The sequence below is a fragment of the Dromaius novaehollandiae genome, chromosome 1, assembly GCF_036370855.1.
Source record: "Dromaius novaehollandiae isolate bDroNov1 chromosome 1, bDroNov1.hap1, whole genome shotgun sequence".
In the NCBI taxonomy this organism is placed as follows: Eukaryota; Metazoa; Chordata; class Aves; order Casuariiformes; family Dromaiidae; genus Dromaius; species Dromaius novaehollandiae.
Window position 1 is genome coordinate 109,635,944 of NC_088098.1, and position 22,380 is coordinate 109,658,323.

The 22,380-nt window shown below is 39.1% G+C and overlaps 1 protein-coding gene across 7 annotated transcripts in view; it reads right to left on the reverse strand.

Moving 5' to 3' along the window:
- Positions 1–11,597: 11,597 nt before the first annotated feature.
- Positions 11,598–22,380, reverse strand: part of NRIP1 (nuclear receptor interacting protein 1) — a 101,819-nt gene continuing 91,036 nt past the window's right edge. For all 7 annotated transcript variants that reach the window (XM_064523453.1, XM_064523462.1, XM_026107991.2 and 4 more), the window contains one exon: positions 11,598–20,637. In XM_064523453.1, the coding sequence (XP_064379523.1) occupies positions 16,788–20,279 (3,492 nt within the window). In that variant the 5' untranslated portion in view covers positions 20,280–20,637 and the 3' untranslated portion in view covers positions 11,598–16,787. The remainder of the gene's footprint in view (positions 20,638–22,380) is intronic.

A 22,380-nucleotide genomic window follows, 5' to 3' on the forward strand; every position in this document is an offset into this window, starting at 1 on the left:
AAAGGGCCGTGTCAGGAAAGGGGACTGGCACCTCTGCGCTTTGCCCCCCAGTGAAATGGCACCGGCAGTAACTTTGCACCTCTCCGGTCCTTCCCAAGAAAGGAGGCACCACAGCAAGTTTGTATTCCGCTCCATAAGCAATGACTTGTGTATAAAAATAGATTGAGAGTCTGATTAAAACACAGATGTTGTCAAGTTTGGATGAGAGACTGATGTATTTTCTGTATGTGAAACCAAGTACCTTTAGTTGAGTACTTTGGGTGAGTTTCTCTCACTTAACAGGAAAGTCCAGAGCACAGGAAAAAAACACTTATGCTGAAGTTAACTTGCACCACTGGATGAAAAATCCCTTTTTTAAAACCTGTAGTAGCATCTCTAAATCACTGTGACAAGTGATGTACAAACATAAAAGAAACATAACCCCTGCCTCAGAAAGCTTACATGCTTTCTACATTCCACAATACAGAAGCTCTAAAAATCGCTTTAAAATAATCTTCTCCCAAACAGTATATGATGTAGAAACATTGGCAATGTGCAGAATTTAGATATGCAAATGCAGAAGCCTGCAATTTCTTTTTTGCAGGGGACATTTGCATCTCCCTGGCGCGGCAGTGACCTCAGCAGGAGCACGCGTGTGGGCTCACGCACCTGTCCCTGCAAAGCTACACGCAGGGTCTAGAAGCTACTCACAAGCATGTCCGAGATCTACATTTTGTAGACTTTATATTGGCAACATGGTCTTATGCCTGACTTATTTTCTTCTAAGTCAATAAGAATCAGTCACGAGAGAGTTTATAAAATCATTTATTGTTTACAAAGCCATAATTTACTTAAGCATAGAAATATAAAACCCAAAAGTTTTTGCAAGCTTAGTGCTAAGCACGCTTTTCTCTAAGTTGAGGCAGTAGCACAACTGCATGGAAAAAAATCTGTAGAAGCAATTCAGAGTGATACTGTACAATTTAAAAAAAAAAGGGGGGGGGAGTTATAAAAGGTAGGGCTGGCACTGACGTTGAGATTGAAATTCACAAACACAGCTGATTTTGGAGTTGTCATGGCATTGGTATTGCTATGTGTGAATCACAGTACCATCAGATCACACTCTGAAAAGCAGCAGGCTTGCCTGCATATGAAGCGAGCAAAACCTTGGAACAAGCTGCTCTGTACCTTCAAAGAACTTAACATTCAATCTGATCTAGCAGTCTGGATTCAAAGTTTAAAAAGCGGTGAGATTCGGGATAAATTGTTAATTTTCTGCAAGCTAGGCTTGACTTCACACTGCTGTGGTATTACAGAGCTGCAGCTCTGCACCCTAGAGTGTAAGTCAGAATATCCAGAAAAAAACCCACTGCTCTTCTCACAGTATTGGGCTTCATACAATGTTAAAAAAAATTTTGGTTTTCCTGGGCAAATACACCTTGCCCATGGCAATAATAAAAATCAGCAAAATACCTATCTGTAATCAATGCTTTCATTACTGTTACATTTGAGGAGCAAGAACTGTGCTTCTGTGCTCTGTGCAGAACCATGTACATTGTTGTTTGTGTAGCATGGATAGTCCATCACTGTCTTGTTAAACTTATTTTGCAAAATTTTACTCGAATATGTAGGCTAAGGTTTGTTCCCTTTATTGCTATGCTCCTAATAATACTGCGCAGTCAAGTGTAAAAGATCTTCTGTCTTCTCAATTAACAGACTATTAAGCTTTCCCCTAAGAGTAATAAACTCCTGTAATCTGGCAGGGGCAGCAGTCCACAGATGCATTTTTTTTTTTTTTCCAAAGTGCAAGTTTGTGTTTCCAGATTTGTGCGGGTTGTCCTAAACAGGTTTTGCTGAGGACACACAGAGAACATATATTTACCTCAAGTAACATGCTAATCATTTCCCACTGGACAGGTGGAAATTCATCTGGCACACAACTAAATCTAAATTGCTTCAAAGTGTTTCCTTTCATTTCATCAGATATTCCTGCATCTTTTACTCAATGTATACAAATAATATTTAGAGACTGTCTCTTTACAGAAGACATTTTTTTACGAGTGCCATAGGGACTCTGAACATCCCTGGAAAATGTCTAAGAAGCCCATGAAAGGCAGCTGCAAAAAACAAAGTTTTTGTCAGGAGGCTTAAATTCACTGGCTTAGTGGTGCCTGCACTTTCCTGAAAAAAAAAAAGCTGGAGTCCTTCAATTCCAGAGCCCCTGCTCCAGTCAAGGAGTTGAATACAGGGACTGAAGATAATGGCAAATCCCCCAAAATGCATAGTCAGACCTCTGGGGAACAACATGCAATTTACTTAAACTTTTATCTAAATGCATGCTGTTTAGTTTGAGTCTGAATGTTCTCCATAAAAAGGTAAGTAAGCAAGGTCAGCTGGCAGAGGTGAGGTGTCACCAGCACTCATTAAGTTGTATCAAAGGAGAAAACAAATCATATCCAAAAGAACAAACTTGTTTTCTTTTCACAATGAAAAACAAAGGTGCTAGGGATCATAGCTTACCAGCCCTAAGGCCAGAAGGGACTCTTAAGTCACTTACAATCAGGACAAAGAATTCCTTCCTGAAATTCATAGTCCAAAGACTTAATTTGAAGAAAGAAAGATCATGTGCCCCTTTCATCCATAGTTTGTTGTAATGAATAGCCAGTTGCATCTACTAATTATAGCTGCTTGGCTCCCACTGTGTGTGGGCACCCCGAAAAGCACACAATAATAATATGGAATAAGAAAATAGGTATCCTAGTTCTTCTACAATGCATGTAGTAGGTACAGTCATCAAACTCCATACAAAACCATGGTGAGCTTAAAATCCTCCTAATAGCTATATCCGCCATAATTTATTACTTTCTTGTCCCTTGCAACTTAAAATGCTTTACTAGAAAGTCCCATTACATTTTTTTTTCAACTTGCAGCAATGAGATGGTATTGTTGGCACCAGCCTTTAACAGAGCAAAGACTAGCCTTGGTTTGCAGTTCAGGGACCACCCACACACCAGGCTACCCTTCTGTGTTAGTTAAAAGCACCTAACTATTAACAAAGGGAGCATCCAGACACTTTGAGGCAGCTCTCTCCATGTCGCCATGCTCATTTTTATTTTACTGCTGCTCATTTTTCAGATCCAGATGACACTTCACCTTCTCTGCTAAAATCTCGAGGCCAGTCTCATGCAGTGCCCACTAATGCTCTGCCTTCGCAGCTGTGCAAACATACCCACACTAGCTGCAAATGAGTTGATATGGGTACTAGATGCATTTCCAAGAATATCAGCGCTTTTAACCAAAGATTCACAAACACCTCAGTGTGTATTTCAGATTTCTTAATGTATTAAACTTGGAGTTTTTTGCACTTTTTTCTCCCCAGGCAATTTAATTAAATATCTTCCTCCCCTCCCCATTTTTGATCTCCACTTTTTCCCCATTCTCATTCCTGGTTCACAGTTTTTTAAGGGATCACTGAGGAAGCCCATGGTGAGAGGCTCCTTTTCTGATCACCTCCATGCTACACGCCACAGATAATCACTCTTGCTTCAAGTTAAAAAACAAACAATGCACCCAGCCCCAGAAATAGGGAATACCATCACCTGGATACTGAATTTATCATTTAAATAAATCTTTCTCCTCCACTACTCTTGTTTTACTTAACTTTTTCTGGTTTTCAACACCATTTTCTAAATTTCATAAGATATGGAATGTCTGGTTTGACTCAGCTCCTGAAAATCAAATCAGCACCATCTATAAACTGTCTTGACTAGCCTCAAATCAAGCACAGATGTGATTTTGTAGTTCCACATACACAAGTTTTCCTCTTTCTTTCTCCTGCTCTAATCTTCCTATCTTTGCCTTCAAGAGTTGCCTTCAAATCCTACCATTAAACCTTTCTCACCAATTCAACCTATGATTTTACTTCCCTTTTTCCTCCTCTCCATGACAGCCTCTTCAAATGGGAAGTCATCTTTCCCCAGCATCAAGGATAAAATCTACCCCATGCAGAGGAACCAGTGCCAGGTCCACTTAAGTCTTCCAAAGAATTTCACCTCAAATGACTTCCCCCTCCTCCTCCAGACTTACTCCTTTCACAATACTTTTCAACAATGACCTCAGCCAGATTCCTTCACTCCTGCTAAATTGTACCAGCGCTTAATGTACTTTATGTGCCTGCAATGTTTTTTCTGAGTTTGTAATAGGCTGCAAATTCTTTGAAGCATGTCTCATTATATTTTTGTATAGCTCCAATTGCTCTGTCTGTACTTAATAAATAATGGCTACTCTACAAGAATGCTCGCTATATACCCCTACTGTTTTAAATATCAGCCCTTGCATTGTCAGCTTTCTTAATTTTTCTTTTGTTTGCATGAGTCTTTGTACCCATCTTCTGCATGTGTTTGTGTACACATGCTCATTCACATTTCTCTCCACAGTAAGAAACACGGTCACAATGCCATATACCAAAAATCCTTATTTTGCACCTAAATCCAAACACTTTGGATTAGCCGGGGACATAGTCAGTCTTTAAAGATTTTCCACTTTTTTATTCTTCCCAGAAAAGTCCACTGTCCTTCCCCAAAAATAAAAATTATCGCAGAGTATAAAAGCACTGTGTGCATTTGTGTTCTTCAACAGAAGCTATTTTAGACATGAGGCCGCATGTTTAATTTGCCCTGTTGTAGATATAAGAAATATATGGCAAATGATAAACTAACAACATGCTAAAAATACACTGAAATCTTGAACACTGGAATTAAGCCTACGTGAAAGAGCTTTATGCTGAGGGAAACACACTGAGGCGTAGCCCAGCTGAGAAAAAACACTGTCATCAGGCTCCCACAAGCATAGTAGCAATAAGGCACTTTCACTGCTGCAAGGTCTTATTTACTTCTCCAAGCTTATTAGGGGTTAGACCTGCTATACAATTACAAGCCTGGGGTCAGCTTTCACAGGTTCCAGGTAAAAAACATATCCAGGGCATTGCTTCTGCCTCAGTTACTCTATGGCTTCAGAAACCTTTCTTCCATTTTCTTTATCCTCATTTAGTTTTAAACTAGCTCATTTAATGCACGGTAATTGAGTTATATTTCCAAAATATTTATCTTGCTAGTATGTTTTAACCTGGTTTTACTGAAAGGTCCTAGGTGAGATGACCAAGCAGGGGCAGCGTTACAAAGTGCAATTTAAATAATAGATGCAGAGACAGAAAACAGAAAAGACCAAAGTCGTGAAGTTTACTTCCTGCTCTGTGATCCTCCACTTGCAAAAGATGTTTGTGACAGACATTACCAGAGCATAGCAGTGCCATCATATCCAGGAATTTTCCCAGCCCATGGGAACATTCACATTTAGGTGTTCTGAATAGTAAGGGCAAATCAGATGCTAGACATTTTAACGCACCAAAATATAAGACAAATACTACTCTCTTGCCTCTCTTAGGCTCATATGTATCAAAGTCTCCCTAAAACACAGAGAAGCCCTATTTGGTCCACTGTACCTTTCCTAAAGGCTAACGAAAACCCACAATCGACCACAATGCAAACCTGGGTTTCCCAAATCATAACTTGGTGACCATCCCTCGTCTCCTAGTTAGATTGGCAGCAAGTAACACTACCAGTCATGACAGGAGCAGGTCCAGGATCAGCCCCATAGTAATGTAAATCCTGGCTGTGTTGTCTATTTTGAAGCTAGCACTATCTGTCTCTTGGCCCTGGTATCTTTCTCAACAGAAAGATCTGTGCTCTCCCCCACTTTCTGACCTGGTTCTTCACTCCAAGCACTTGATTTAGCCCCATGGATGCCATTCTCATTCATCTAGTGTCCCCTCCTTGTCCAGAAAAACACATGTCAATCAATGCATCAAGTGTAGGAGGAGAGTGAACTCCAAGAAGCCAGGTTGGCTCCTCAGAAAAGGAGTTGTACCCTGCTGCGTAGTTGCTGCTACAGTTGTCAAGAGTGTGATATCATACGCTAAATCCTCTACTTTGCTGCAAAGCACGGGGCTCCATGTCACAGGCAGCCACATTCCACATCAAAATCTTTCTCCTGGGACAGCACCGTCTTGGCTCTTGTATGATCATGTTTGCTTTGGGCCAACTGGGAAGGTTATCACAGGGTGACACTCTGCACAGCCTTGCCATTAACACATGATAACGTGATTATAGTAGGTGTTTGCAAACTAGCTACTTCTGTAGCCCATGCTAGATGCACTGCCGAAGATTTCAGTATCCCCTTGATCCAAACTGGGAGATTCAGAAACTGAACTAGGCAGAAGTTTATGCAACAATTAGGATCCCACATCATTACCATTAGTACCACTACCAGTACTTACCACTCCAAGCATCCTCAGTACTGAGGAGCAATAGTTAGCCTTTCCCAGAACGGACTTCTATTCCAAGCAGGAGGTTCCTGGTACTGTCTGGAGACATTTTGCACATAGCACTGTAGTGTATTAAAGACTTATTTTGAAATCAAACAAGGCATAGCAAGCCATATTTCTCTAGTGCAAACTCGGTGTAAATGTTTAGGTAAAAAGAGAGACAAAGATGACAAGAAAACTGAAATAGCACCTTTCTTACCAAAGTGAACCAAGTTTTCAAGTGCAGGGCAGATGTGGGAGGATAATAATGAAAAAATCTGTTGAAATCAGTCTTTTTTATGTAACTAGATTTATCCTTAGACCTTCTCTGCAAGCTTCAAAGAGTGGGATGTATTCAATACAATAGCTGCTGTCTGTTTCTGGACAGTTATTCCTTCCGCTTCTAAATTAATAACTGCAAATCTCTGTGACACAGAAACAGAAGGACTCTTTGGGCTGTTAACATTTGCAGCAGGGGATATTCAGTGCCTTCTCTTCTTCCATCAGCAGCTGCCACTGTTTTGTTACCAGAGAGAGCAGCAGCTACCAACTCCCAGCTCTATGTGTCCAATTTTGTACGAACGGCAGCACTTGGCTCCCCTCTGCCTGCACCACCGTTCTGCGTTCCCACCGGGAAACAGGTGGGCCAGAATGGGAGCAGGTAACAGGCTGCCAGCTGGACCATGCTGCGGGCACTGAAAAAGAAGTTACTCCCTTTCTTTCGTTTTCTTTATAGCTCTTTTCATACTCTGTCCTTAGACTCGAGCTTTGTGTTTTGTCACTTTCCAAAACTCTTAAATAGCAGATTTTGGAAAACAAAAAGGCTCCGTAACATATACTTTGTTTCTTTCTGTCGCAGTAAGCAGCATTCTAAAATAAAGGAAAGATATACTGAGGTAAATATAGTGAGAGATCACCACCCCCCTTCTTAGTGTGCAGGCATTATGTGATGCCTTGGGTGAATACTTACAGTAGGAGAAAGCAAGATACAACATTCAGTAGTCAATGCATAATATAGTACCTTAGGCAAATGCTTACTTCAAAGCAGCTTTTTTGTCCAAAAATAATATGTTACCTTTTGTTCCCCTCCTCTGTCCTTCACGGATGATGACTGGGCTTCCACATAGTTTAAAAATATGACAAAGGACTCAAAGGAATAGGGAAGAGAAGGGGGAAAAAGAGTTACAGTTACTAGCATGAGAGAGAGGCACATTGCTACCTACAAGAATTAGCTAAACTTCCAAATTTTCACATATGTTTACAAACCAAGCAACCAGTTATCACTACTTCCATATAAGTCAATAAAAGGCTTCTTTTTGGGGACTAGGAAGTTTGTAAACTTGCATCAATATGTTTAGAGATTTAAGCACTGCTATTCAACAACAGATTATTAGTGCATCTTGTATGACATATTTGAATAGAAGTATGAGGTTTTGGTTTCCTTGGTTTATATAATTATTTCAGATACTAATGGAGACTTCCTCCCTATGCTCACACTGAATGGAGGAAAATGAGGTGGGATTAAAAAGTAAAAGGCATGTGGGAACAATGTCTTTATAGCTTGCTGTCCGAAGAATCTACTCCCTTTCTTCCTTCTTTCCTTAAATTAAATGTGGCGCCAGCAGCACCCCCAACTCCCTGGTCTGCAGGAGAAAACACAAAGGACAGGCACACAGATATTATACAAGTACAGTGGAAGTGTGCAGCAAAGAGAAAGGAACACAGACTTTCTGCATGACCAAAGGGGAATCGCGTGCTGAGCTATTTGCAAGGCATATGATACTTAAAAAAACAAAGGGATTTTTCCAAGCCAAAGGCAAATAAAACATTTTGAAAAGAATGGCAAAATTCTAATGACCTTCTTGCCCTCAGCAAGGGTGTCCACCCCGGGCAGCCTTGGACATTCACAAATTCAAATTTTAAGGTTTTCCATCTATCTGCATTATTTACCACTAATATACTGTTGACTTCAAAGCTGCTTCTCCCTCCTCCCAGTGCAAAGAACTCCGCATTTCTCTCGGGTAGTAGCTATGACAGACTAAGACGTTTAGTTAGACATACCAAAACCTATGCCTATCTTGGAAGCAAGCTGAAAGGAAGTAGCTAGAACTGGCTTCCGCGCTTTTGACAAGGAGTTTCATCTCAACAGTAGCTTTTTTGGTCTCTGCTGAAACATTGCAAAGAGGCATTTGAGGAACTTCCTCTTCCATCTTTCACAGATCCCTATGTAAAATATTAGACACTGCTTATATCAGGGCAACCAACTCAAAACATGCTTAAAGCTTGTAGTTTCTCTCTGTTTAAGTACCAGTGATGAGATTTGGATGTGGGGCCTGGTCAGGCAGAACTCAGGAGAACAATGACATTTTGCTGCAGTTACCAGTGTGCAGGCAGGCATATATTAAGATCCCACAGCAACAGACTGGATACCTCTATGTCCCAGTGGCTACCCATGACCTATTTGCAGAAGTCACCTTTAAGGTCTACACTCAAATTTTCAAAAGAATGATTCCTGAGCATGCAAGGGTACAACTTCAAAGACAACACCAGCTTCAGCGTAGGCTGGGGCCAGAGGGCTCCTACTGGCTTGGAAAATAGCTTAGTTTGCCTCACATTTAGTGATGAAGTACCTCACCTCACCAAACTAGACTGAGCAAAGGGAATCAAGAATCATCTAACCCTGTGAAGAAGGCCAGGAAGTAATTTCTCCATCTTTCCCCCAACATACTAATACGCACTGAAAGCACATGCTGACTTTAATCATAGAGGCAGGATTCAAGCTTATCTAACTGGCACAGTCACAAGTCAATAATGATCATTTTGCATTCAGTTAAATTCTGAGTAGTTTAATCAGAAAAGTAATCTGGAAATAGTGACAAATCTCTTTATTCATTAAGAGCAAGCAGTCCTTAAAAAGCCAAATGGAAGTGGGCTGCTGTGAGCTCAGATCAGCATATGCTCTTTCATTGGTGGCACTGAAATTCACCAGTAGAGAGGATTTTGATGTGCTGAGTTTGTCCTGCTCCTCTGAGTCACTCTGACAATCAAAAGGAAAAAGAAGTATTACCATTAACTATTACCTGCATGTCTTAGCCACTGCTAGAGGGCCGTATCAAGTGCCTACATACATTTCCATGGGTGCATTACATATCTCTAATGAGCTGGGCAGTTTCAAAAGAAAAATCGTCGTACCCTTCAGTTGCTAAATTACTTTTTTCCTTGAAAATGTTTAAAGCCAACCAAAAATCTTTTTCTTTAAATTGTATTAATATAGTAAGATGTGTGTTTTTATTACTACTGCAAAAAATTTGCCACTCTGGTAAAGGTTTTTTTCAAATACACAGGCCTGCAAATGATTTATCATCAAATCCCACATCTGCCCTTGATGCCCACAATGTTGGTTTCATTGAGGAGCATAAGATTGGTCTGCCAAGTCTCATGAATGCAATTGAGAGATATATGTGTGTGTGTGTGTGTGTGTATAATACACACACACACACACACAAATGTTTACACATTTTGAAACCTCTGAAGCAAAAACCTTCATTTCTTTATCCAGTGCCTGTTTTGGGATGTATCATCCACATCAGATGTATCTTTTGTTTTGTGAGGAACAAACCAGAGATCAAGAAGATTCTGCATCACCACAGGTCTGTCTGCAGAGAGTTCATGGCCAGTTTGAGACATTTTTGAGCAAGTTTATGATGAATCACTAGGCTAACATTGTTAACGTTCACTTGAAGTGAAATGTTTCTTGGAATATTTACACCCATTCAACATTCTCGTCACTCCCAAGACCGTTCAGCATACCATACGCTCATTCCACAGGCCTATTTATTTCTGATAGACACAGAGCAAGTTTTACTTGGTGTTACAATACATCCTGAATAAACATATTGAAGCTACAAGAGCCTGAATTCCCCCTGAGTAATGAACTGAAAAACTGGATGATACTCAGGTGCCTCAAGAAAACTGCCCAAGGCCTCATCACCTGAGAAATAAAGATACACAGTTGCTTTTGCTTGGTTGGTAGAATCAAAATTAAAGGAGCCATGTCAGTGGGGAGGCATGGATTTCCGAAATGATTTTCAAAGCTACATCATCACGAGAAGTCCGGACTGGCTCTGTAGGCACACAGTGTTTTTACAGGGCTGTATTTTGGCTTAGCCATTCATCCCTGAAACCAGGCGTAAGTCTACTTAAAGAGAGAAGAGGATGAGCAGAAGCAGGGTGCAAGAGCCATCTCCCTCCAAAGCATGGCTGAATATCAGTAGCAGTATTATACATGCATATACTTTAAGACAAGATATGCAAAGAAATCCTAAGGACAGCTGGTCTCCAGCTCCTATTCAACTCTGGATACTAGTCAACTCAATTTAGCATACCAATTACAGTAACAGTCAAAATACTCAGTTACATGTATTATGAAATTTATCTGAAATCTATGGAGCTGGGATTATTGTTTTTAAATTAACTTTATGAATTACAATTTATACTTTCCAGAAGGCTTCCCAAGAACCCCATGAATACATATTTATTGTTGTCTGAGGCGATCAGATGGAAAACATGGGATGATTCATGCAAATAGCTCTACTATTACCCAAGATAGACATGTTCCAGTTAATTGCTTGCAACTGTACAGCTCCAGACACACTGCGCCTATGCATCTGTGAAACAAATTCTCTGGTAAAACACAAGTTGCAGTAATGTTGTAATCTAACCTAAGAGCACCAAAATATGAGGCAAGTGCGCTGTTAAATTTTTGTCTAGTCTTCATGAGCAAATTATGTTCATTTTTCAGTATGTTTGCTTAAGAGCTTAAGTTGAACACAACTGAAAAGTCCTCCCTGTGACATGGGCCAACATATGTTTTAACATGAAAACACGCCTTTTTTGCTCAAAGATAATACTGCACAGAGATCCTGAAAATACTTCAACATTTGTTTAAAACAATTCTCATGGGATATTCCCATCTAAAGATTTCCAGTTGATGACCAATGATTTCAAGTAAATAAAGAGAAGCTGACTAATACATAATACAGTCCTTTGTAAAGTAAAACTGCTAATCTGATTTAGCTTGTTTCATTTCCAGCTCCATGACTCTCATTTTTCAGTTAGTACCCTTTGTTGAAGTAGATGTAGTGTCCCCAAATCCCTTATTTTTGTCATAAACTTGTATTAATAGCACTGTCAGAGCCCACTAACACCCCAATAATAGAAAGTACACATGAAATAAAGCAGATTTAAAAACCATCAAGACAATGCATTTTTCTCATTTATTCAAATCTTCTGCAGGAAGTAAACACTGAAAGATTTAAAAAAACTTCACACTGCAGTATGTACAGTTTTGTGACATCACATGAGGAAATTAATTTCTAATAAAAAAATGAGACCAATTAGATTAATTACTGAAAACATATCACAATAAAATTGGTTGTGGTAAATCCCCAAATTCTTATGTATGGCAATGAAAATCAATATTCCTTTGTTTTACAATGATGGAATAGTCCTGATACAGTATTTCAATTATGTAAAGCGGAGTCCTGAACTTATATGACTGATTATAGTTGTATGAATTCTTGTGTTTTAAGAGTAGTTTTGAGCTTTTTCCCAGACCCTTTTGATTTTAAGCACATTCTTTCACAAAGCTAAAATACCACAGCAGAAGTCATGTCCAGAAGTGGAATACTGTTGTGTTTTGAACTGACCTGACTTGTTAAGACATTTTTGCCAACGCACAGATGCACAGGGTCCCCCATGCATTTTTCATGCAGCAGGTAATCACAACTTTAAATAAAAGTATTTTTCTATACATTCTTCCAGACTTGCAACTGTATACATACATGCAAAAGTTTTTAAACCTATGTGATCATATTTACACTTATACATGGAATATACATAACAAAAAAGATTAAAAGGTTTTTTCCTTTGCATTAGAACAATACAAAATATGTATTTTTCGTTAAGGAAACCACTATTTACATCACCTTTTAAAAACCAGTTTCAACATATAATAGGTGTAACAAGTCAATATATTTACATTATATATAAATATATATAATATATACTTACCAGTTTACTCCTCTGTAAGATGTGGCAGAGAACAAACTGGTAATATCATGTCACTGACGTCAATGAGAGCTGTAATACTTTCACCAACATTTAACAGGGAAAATTTAAACCATTCATTTCTTTCTTTTAAAAACATTTGTAAATTAAAAATTTAAAAACATTACTAAGAAGAAATGGCTAAAAAAAGTGAAAGTTACAGCTGAATTCCCTTTTGACCTTGTAATGTTTATCAGCTCCTCAAACTGTGCTGATCGGTTAGACTGTATCAGTAGAGAAGCCTTCTGGCAAAACAGCTTTGATTCTGTGGTCATGTGTTACTTCCCTCTTATTTCCTCAAATTTTGGCAGAGGAGATGCTAGAAATTGCCTGGGCTATCTCAGTTCCTTACGCTCTGGAAAAGAAAGGTATGTCTGCGTGGCAATTGCAAGTCAACCCTCAAATCTACCTGTCTCAGGCGCTACACCAACAGGTAGTTAGGGCAGCGTAAGCAACTGTATAGATGCAAACTGGAGCAAGGCATTGGGCACTCCACACAACTGCTGCTGCAACTATTCTGCTAGCAAGATTAAAGCTAGCTCAGGTGTAAATCCCAAAGGGCAGCAACTGCATCTTCAAAGGTGGTGTAGACACATCCCTAACTGAATTTTTCACTGTGCCCTGAGGAGGATGCAGCTTTCCCCCAGCAGTCTCTCCCCATTACAACTGCAATGTGATCTCCTCCCAACTCGCTTGATGGTGACGTCGCACAACAGCCCCTAACAGTCCTGCACCTCTTGCCCACACAGCTATATTGCTGCTAAGTCAGATATCACACTGTTTCTGTTCAAGTCTAGAGTCTAACGGTCCAGCTGAAACTTCAACCTCCTGTTTGCAGACTGCATCATCTCTGAAGCCTCCACTCCCAGTCAGAGGAAGCATACTGGGGACAGCTGAAATGCATTATCTCTTAGGAGTAAATGTCTACTGAACCAAGGAGATGGGAGTTGCTGAGCAGTCTGCACAGATGACCTTGGCTTGTCACTCAACCTACAGTGACTGTGAGAATCCAGGCTCTTTGGGTTGCTTGGGACAATGTGGCCAGCCCAACCGGTCCTTCTGCTGGTGCAGCAAATCCAGCTCCTACACCTCCCTTTTCCCATGGGACAACTGAGAAGGAAAACTCCCCAGGGAAAATGATGGTGACTCCTTCCTGCTCACCTGGGCTACAAAATAATAATAACAAAAAAAAAAAAAAAAAAAAAAAAAAAAAAAAAGAAAAAGCCTCAGGTTTAAAACTGTGGATGGGGCTGATTTAGAGAGAAGTCTCTTTCCTAGGGAGGAGTAGCATTAGCAATACTGGAGAATTTAACAGAGGAGAGTTGCCCCCCTCAGTGGCTCACTGAAGAGCACTGTATTAGCATGTCTACCTCTCAAGGACCTTATTGTAGTATGTTACACACTGCTTGAGATTGCCAGGTCTTCAACAGGTAAAATTCTTCTATGAACAGCACGTCCTGATATTAAACTTTTGTGTAAATTTGTTATACTTTACCGACGTCTGTGAGAATGGTAATACCCTTTTCTTTTCTATTAATATCACCTACAAGGAAAGCTAAACTGTTAACTGATAAAACTGTTCGGCAATTAACATTTAAACTTAAATGTTTTATAAAGCTTTAAAAACTAAATGTTCAAAAGTATATATTACAATAATAGACTACCATAGAATAAATACATGGGTAAGTACACTCCTAGGACTCCAGTATTATTTTGCGAGGGTTAGTTAGACAATGTTCCCTACTTTTCAGCTGAATTTTGTTTTGCTGAAAAATTTTCCAACCACACTATTTCACACCCATTCATGCTGCTTTTTCTGCGGAGACCTTCAAGTAAATTATTGCCATGTATTTACTCTGGGGACCATCTATTATTCTATAGTGTATATATTTCCTAACTATATACATGTTGTTTCCAGAAAAATAATCAATTAAGACTTTTAAGAGACATTTAATGGATGGAACAAATACCATCTTTTTTAATATTTATGTTGGGTTGACTCATATAAAAAGAATTCACTTCCACCGTTAATCTAAAATATACTTTATCTTGTTAATGATTATTCTATGACACATTTGAATTGTCATGGGGCCACTTAAAAATGCAAATAAAGACAAACAAAATTTTATTTTTATATTATATTTCCAACAATGACATTTAAAATGACATTAAATTTGTGTGAAGGTTTTAAAATATAAATCTTCTTTGTACAGCCCATTAATATATTATGCTTCACCCAAATAACACAAAAATATATCTTTAAATTGCTTTGTTATTTTTCATATAAACCAAGGGGAATGTTTTATATTAGATACTGCCAAATGTTTGTGTTCCCTAAAAGAAGGTATCACCCAGGGGGATAAAACAGAATAGTGGTGCATTTACCAGCTGGCAGACGGGAGAAGCCCCTTCTCAGGGGGACTGCACTAGAAGGGTGGCAAACCGATTCCAGACTGGGGGCAGGGGATGAGATGAGAGAAAAAAGCTTGCTCTCTCTAGGCAAGCCAACAGTCTGGGAAAAGGATCTGTGAAATGAAACCAGATAGAAAAAGAGCAAAGCGCCCCATCACTCCTCTCTCCTATGCAAACATGAGATGAACAGGAACAGCAAAGTCCTGTCATGTCATCAGCACTCGAGGTGAAAACAATCAAAAAAAAAAAAAAAAAAAAAAAAAAAAGAGAGAGAGAGAGAGAGAGAGAGAGAGAGAGAGAGAGAGAGAGAGGATGCATCAGCACAAACCAAATACTCAACTGTTTACTGATAATACCCAGTGCTATCAGAAAAGTCTAAAGCTATAGAGAACATCTTTTCAGGGGGGTAATCAAAGTTCAGCAAAACTTACAGTTCCTGATAATGCGTATCATTTAGAACTGGATTTTGTTTTCACCCTCCCCCATGAGAATTAAGGGCCCTGCATGGAGTGAACACTGACTCCAGGGAAAGCAGTGCTGTGTGCATCTCCTCAGTCAGCAATTCTTTCATGGTGTCTGTTTTGACTGCAATATTCAGTTACTTCCAACTCAGGCTGATATTGCCAGATGTTACAAATCACAGCACACGTGGGGATCGAGGGAAAGGGCAGAGAGGCATTTCTGAGACATATCCCACTATCCATTACAGAATGTGGAAAAAAACCTATAAATTTATCCTCTGCACAACCTGAAAAAAATATTCTAAGAGCAGGTTTTCGGCAATGAAAGGGTAGTGCATTAAACCATGTATCAGCTGTTTGGAGAGTAATAAATATTGGCAGAATATGGATTCTTATCCCTAGCTGTAGGGAGAAGCCAATACATTTTTCAGTAAAATCCTATTTCATATTTGAGTGGAAGTCAGATGTGCCACTTCAGTGCATTTGGTATTCTTCTGTAAAGGAAGCAAGATGGTGCTAAGCAAACAATTCTGGTTATCTGATTCACAAACTTTCCATCATTTTTCTCACTAAATAAATGTGACAGGCTTTTTTAATCCCAGTACTCCAAGAAACATTTTGACTTTCCCCTTTTAAGCAAAGAAGGTACAGGAATGCGCCAACAAATGACTCCTGTAGTACTTGCATGGTATGTGAAAATCTACTGTTTATATAAAAACCTAGGAAAATTTTTAATCATAACTAAGAACTTATAACTACAACTAAGGATTCTGAGGAAGGCATTTCTCAAAAGCAGGGCAAGGAAAAAAGATCTTACACCACTATTCTGGAAGGACCACAAACGAGATTTAAAAACAACAATAAAAAAATTTGGAAGCACTAAAAATTACATTTCAGTGCATTTTAATTACTAACACTGACATAGATTTTCCAATATGATAAGCTAATACCTTGGACAGACTGCTCCATTTCTTAAAAGTTATTCTTAAAATTTCACAAAACATATTAAACATTCAAAAAAGTACACTGTCTCTATGCTTAGGCTTCCCCAAAAAAGGATTATTTTACAGGGGAGGGAGGAAACGCAGCATTACCACCACCTAGGCTGTACGCTTACACTTTTTGCTATGCCAAAGACTTGCAGATCCAAGACTCTGATCAAAGAGTACTCATAACTTAATCTGATGCATACAGAAATGTCTCATACAAATTACAACCTTTCTAGTTTCCTTGTGACAATCTATTATAAAGCAATTTTTATCTACATGTATTTTAAATAACATCACCAGAAAAATAAAAAGTTTATCAAATGAAAATGTTTCAATTAGACCATGCTTTTCTCAAATCATGCTCAATTTATACAGTATTGAAGTTCATACTCATTTTTATTTTTTTCTTTTTCTTTTTCTTTTTTTTTAAACAAAGATTCAAAACCACTGATTGTAAACTCATTGGGAGGCTGTATTTTATTCTGGCTCTTTTTTGATTGTTAGCACTTTTTCCAAAAGTCCATGCACTTCTCCATTCATACCATGCTGATGAGAGGTCTTATTCCCCATATGGCTGTTGTAAGGGCTTCGTAAGCTATTAAAAGGATTTTTAAGCTCTGCATCGGATGTTAACTCCTCTTTGATTGTAACACAGGTTGAACTATCAGTAAATGAAGGTTCATTCCAAATGTCTTTGTCATGTGCTTCTTGGCTACTAACAGAGTTGCCACCTTTCTGTAACATGTAATACAATATTGGATTGGTTTTGGTCAGTCTTGGAGATTCTTTTTCATAATCATTCTTGTCCATACCTGTGATAACCCATCTGATGGGACCTTTTTCACTGGGCATGGGACACACACTAAACTGGTCATATTCAGGTCTAGATACTGTACTCCCCAAATGTTCAGGGAAGGGGGAACTGGCAGGACTTTTTACTGCTACTGGATACGGAAATGTTCTATGATCTACACAACTGTTCGGTTGCACAGGACTTCCCATCAATGCATTTACTGAAGAAATGCTGAATTCAGGTTTATTAACTGTTGCATTGTTCTTGTTTCCTTTTTTCTTGCCCTCAGTTAGTATGTTATTCCTATGTTGTGACAGATCTCTCTCACAGTTTTCTGACAGAAGCAGCTGTTTCAACACATTAAAGCCTTTACTATCTCTAGACCAGCTCCTATTTTCACTTTCATTATTTGAACCATGACCTACAGCATATTTAAATTCAACATCGCTTCTGCTGAATTTCAGTTCTTGCTGGTTAAGCAAAGGCCCATAGAGTGCCTCTGTCGGAGAAGCGTGATTGTTTGCAGCATCAGACACATTACTTTTCATCTTTTTTAACGGACTTTCCGAAAGCTCAGCATGAAGTTTCCTCTTCTTCGGTACTGTGCAAAGACTCTTTGATTCAAGATGTGTCAGCTCATTGTTTCGGTGACTTCTGTCCAGCTCATCTGCAGGGTAACTATCTTGATTCTGTCTCAGCAATCTACTTAGCAGGCCGTTTTTGGAGAAAGAGAAATCTTGAGGTGAAAGAGGCTCAGATTTCAAGTCCTCAGATGCTGGAGAAGCAGCTGTGTTTCTCTGCAGTGAATGAACAAATCCTTGAAATTTGTTACCCTTGCACTCTCTTATTTGTTGTGCATTTGAATTGTAAGGAACATTTGATTCTTCAGAAGGTTCAGTTTTTATTTTCACTGTCAATATTTGCTCATTCAAAGCCTTATCTGTCTGTCCTTGAGAACTTTCATCTCTTAAAAGCACCTTCTCTTTCTTTTCACTTTTACCTTTATTTGGAGTGCCCAGAAGCAGCTGAAGGACAGTGCGCCTTTCAAGGAGATTTTCTATTTCTGAACCTGGAAGTCCTTGCTCAGTGGATGCAGGCTGACAACTGAATATTTTGTTATTTTCTTCATGTGTGCTTAATTTATTCGTAAGCAGAGGGCTGTTCAATCTATCAATCAAGCCTACAGGTTTCTCTGCGCTCACCGCTAGCAGCTGTTTGCTGGTTCTTTGTTCCTCGCTTGCCATGGAAGTCTGCATGCCGCACTGAGCGAGATTCTGCAACAGCTTGCTGGCACTGAAAGCTGAAGAGTTCTGTGGGCTATCATTTCTGGTCAGCTTAGCTCCTTGAATTTCTTTGCTTTTAGAAAGGTCTATCAAATGTTTAGATGCAGGATTCAACAGCCTATCTGTCTGGATGCTGCAGGCATACGGTGGTGAGCTACGCTTCATGGCTAAAGACGACTGATGCGAGAGATTTATAGGAGAGTCTGCTTTTGTAGAAGCAAGCAAAGGTGGAGTGCTTAATGGAGTCATTCGATTTGTACTGGGACTGTCAGTAACAGGAGTCCTTTTACCAGTCTGTACAGTGAATTTTGCCACATCAGCCGCACTGTGTGGTCCCTGAGGGTCATTACATTTGTCTACCTTTTCTTCACTCTGATGCCCAAGTAACAACTGAAGCAATGTTACTTTCTGATGGGGATTCAACTTAGAAGCCTTCGGAGTGTCTTTGTCTTCCTTGTTCTCTGGACAAGGAACTTTTGGATCCCAGTTATGAAGCAAGGATTGAGTCAGATTATCCAGTGATGCAGGTGGACCTGCATCCAGTTTGTCTATCCTCTGTTTAAAGGATAAGTCTATAGGAAGACAGTTAGAATGTGAGCTTTCATCATCACTGCTGTCATCTTCTGTAAAACTACGATTGTTGTCTGAATACTCATCTATAGTAGTTGGTGTGCTGCTGTCTTCAAAAATGCTGGCTCTCTCACTCTGTTCATGCCCTTTTGCTTGTTGGGTGGTATTCTGGCTTTTCAGGAGATGCAAAAGCAAGCTGTTGCTGGGAGAGGTTTTCAAGTTACTCCTTTCCAACGTATTTTTGTATACCATGTTTTTCGGAGGTGAATGCATGATTCCTGCGGAACTCTGAAATGGTGCCATATTGCTTTTGCTAGATACCGTTTTGGTTGATGATCTCGTTTGACCATTGAGATGGCTTGTCATTCCTTTTGATAGAGTGAATTGGCCAATGTCTTTCTGGGCACTTTCTTGTAATCTGGCCATAGCTGCAAGTCTCTCACTTGCTATTTGATTTGCATTTTGTGCTTTTAAAGCATGTTCCCTGGAGTACTGCTGCAAATGAGCTTCACTTGAAAGCAGTAAAGCTAGCTGGCTGCATGCTACACTGGGCTTAGGTGAAGCTGCAGGACTAGATCGTTTCTCTACCATGCTTGCAACAGCTTGTAATCTTGCAGCACATGACAGTGGCTCATTTATCACTTTCGGTCCGCTCTGTACTGCATGAGGAGATTCTATAAACCTCTCTTTGGGCAGGTTCTTTGTTATATCGGGCAGGCTGTTGTCCAGCTTCTGGTCTTTTGCTTTGCTCTTCTTCAGCAGAGTCTTCAGGTGACTGGATGCAACTCCATAGCACCTTAAATCTTTCTCCACTTGTAAAGAATCATGGCTAAGGGAATACCCTTGCTCCTTAAGGCTCTGCCTAATCTGTTGTGACAGAGCAACACTCTGCAGCCTAGAGCTGAATGACTGAAGCAAAGAGGCAAGTAATGTGCTATCCTGTTTGCCTTTAGGCACATTTTCAACCATGCCAGCTAACAAAGCTTCCTTTTTCCCATTTAAATCCACAATGGAATCAGACAACCGCCTTCTCTTTGCTGCATTCCAGTCTTCAGAAGACTGCAACAGTCTTGCTTTTTTGAGATGCAGCATGCCAGATCCCTGATATGTATTTGTGTTAAGAACTTGACCATTACTTTGACAGCTGGGAAATATATTTCCAGAAATCTTAAAGTTTTGATCGTCTCCACTATGCCCAGTGGACTTTTTGTCAATGGCAGTACCTGAGCCTCCTGCTGCTTGATGCATTAGTAATCCCTCTAGGTAAGTTAGAACAACAGAATCCTGGTGCATCTCAGAGCCAAGCTCTTCTCCATGAGTCATGTTCAATAAGAGTATCCAAGAGGGCTCTGCTTCTATTCACTTCAAAGACTAGATTGCTTTAGCTCAACTGAGATGCAGTTAATAAATAACATGTAGAAGTCTACAGCTTTTTCTCATAAACTGAAACAATGCAAAGTGTTACATTCAAAGCAGACTTCTTCCAGCAAATAGTTTGATGAAACAAATTTTCAATCACATCGCTCTGTTGACATAGAGAATATTTACGAAAGATGTCTAAGAGGAGTACTCAGAACATGGTTCCAAGGTAATAAAGTTCCAAGAAATATTTGTCTTCACCTTTCTCCAGAAAACGAGCTTTTTTTCATCTTTTTCCATCTCCATCAAGCACATAAACTTCCTAAGTAAAAAAACAAACAAAAACAAAAAAACAAGCGGTCAGGAAAGAAGATCTAGGATAAGATCTACAGAAATTGCATACAATACTTTGAACATATTTTCTTAGACAGAGATTCAGATTCAGGACATATAAACAAAAATATTCCAGAAGAAATTAAAAACAAAGTAATGCAAACAGCCTATGCAAAATAATTTGAAGAACTTGATGAAAATGATTGAGACATGGAAAATTTTATACAAAACTTAAGCCTAGGTAAACTATCACAAGCATAGGTACTGTAAGTGTTTATTGCCCCTCTCTATCCTACAGCTCAAAACAAGGAACAGCAACCATGAAAGGAAAAATCTCAAAGCACTTTAACATGGTTCAACCCCCCGCCCCAAACAAAAAACCCAATTACATTGGATTTTGCTTGACAGTTGCATCAACCTTTCTACTTCTTATGTAAATATGCAGGGCATGAAAATTGCCACTCTAAGAGTATTAATAGGGAAAAATATGCCTAAAGTCAGTGTTTAGATTCATGTTGAATCTGTTTGCAAGTACCAGAAGAGGTAGCTTCATTTATGAGTACATTTTTGTTTGATAGGTAGATGATACGCCTAAAAGTAGAAACAAATTTATCACTGCTGCCTAACTAATAATGCAAAATCTAGTATGCTGGCACAACAGAAAGGAAATGTGTTGTCCTTACAACTCCCAACTACCACAAGCCATTAGAAGGGATGCGTGACAGAAATGGAGAAAAGGCTACTTATGAGGGCATTCCTGGTGGATCTTTATGGGATGGCTTTTACTTCTGTATTTTTTTCCATATATTAAATGGAAATAACTGTGAATGGTTTTTGTTGCACCATTATACAAATCAGTTCTTGTAGAACACCTCTAGTCAGTACTTCCTTGGATGAGGCTGTAGACTATTTATTTTTAAAAAGCACAACAATAGCACTTTTACCAGATGCAGGTAAGATGCACCTCTTAGGTTTTAGTTGTATTACACTGGTCAATGACAGCATGAACACAGTTCAGATAGTCAATAGTTCAACAGTGAGATCATTACACCACACATGCCTACTCCTTCTCTCATTCAGTTTTAACCTATCATAAATATTAAATAGGAGCAAAGCTAAATATCTTTCAGCATATGTAGCTCTGCAGTTCTCTTTCAGAGACTAAAAGCGCATTGAAAACTTTTATTTAGAAGTTTAAAAGGAACATATGCAGGTGAAATCCTTGCCTCCTTAAAGTGAATGCATATTTATGATTGATTTCCCTAAGGCTGATTTTTAATTCAAAAGCTACAGGCACCTAAGAGTCAAAAAAATCAACAACAAAAAGAAAACCAACAAAAAAACAGATCTAAAAAAGTAAATCAGAAGAACAGCTTAATAGCCATAATGTTAATAGCCCATATACACCCCACACACAAATGCTCCCTTACTATGATATTGAGTCATATACAGAAACTCTAAACACTGAGCTATTTCAAAACAGAATTACACCAGCAATGCACTGTAACATCAAGTGTGTATGCCCATGTATCTAAGTATCAAATGAAAAGTTTCAAGCTAGTAATTAGAGTCTAAATCCTTCTCTCTCTCTCTCTCTCTCTCTCTCAGAGATACAAGTGTACCTGAACCAGAGCTTACGTAATGACCTGTAGAAGATGCAGTGTTTATCCAAAGATACGATTACAACTTAAACTTGGATTCATCCAAATGGAAATTATCTATCATATTACTA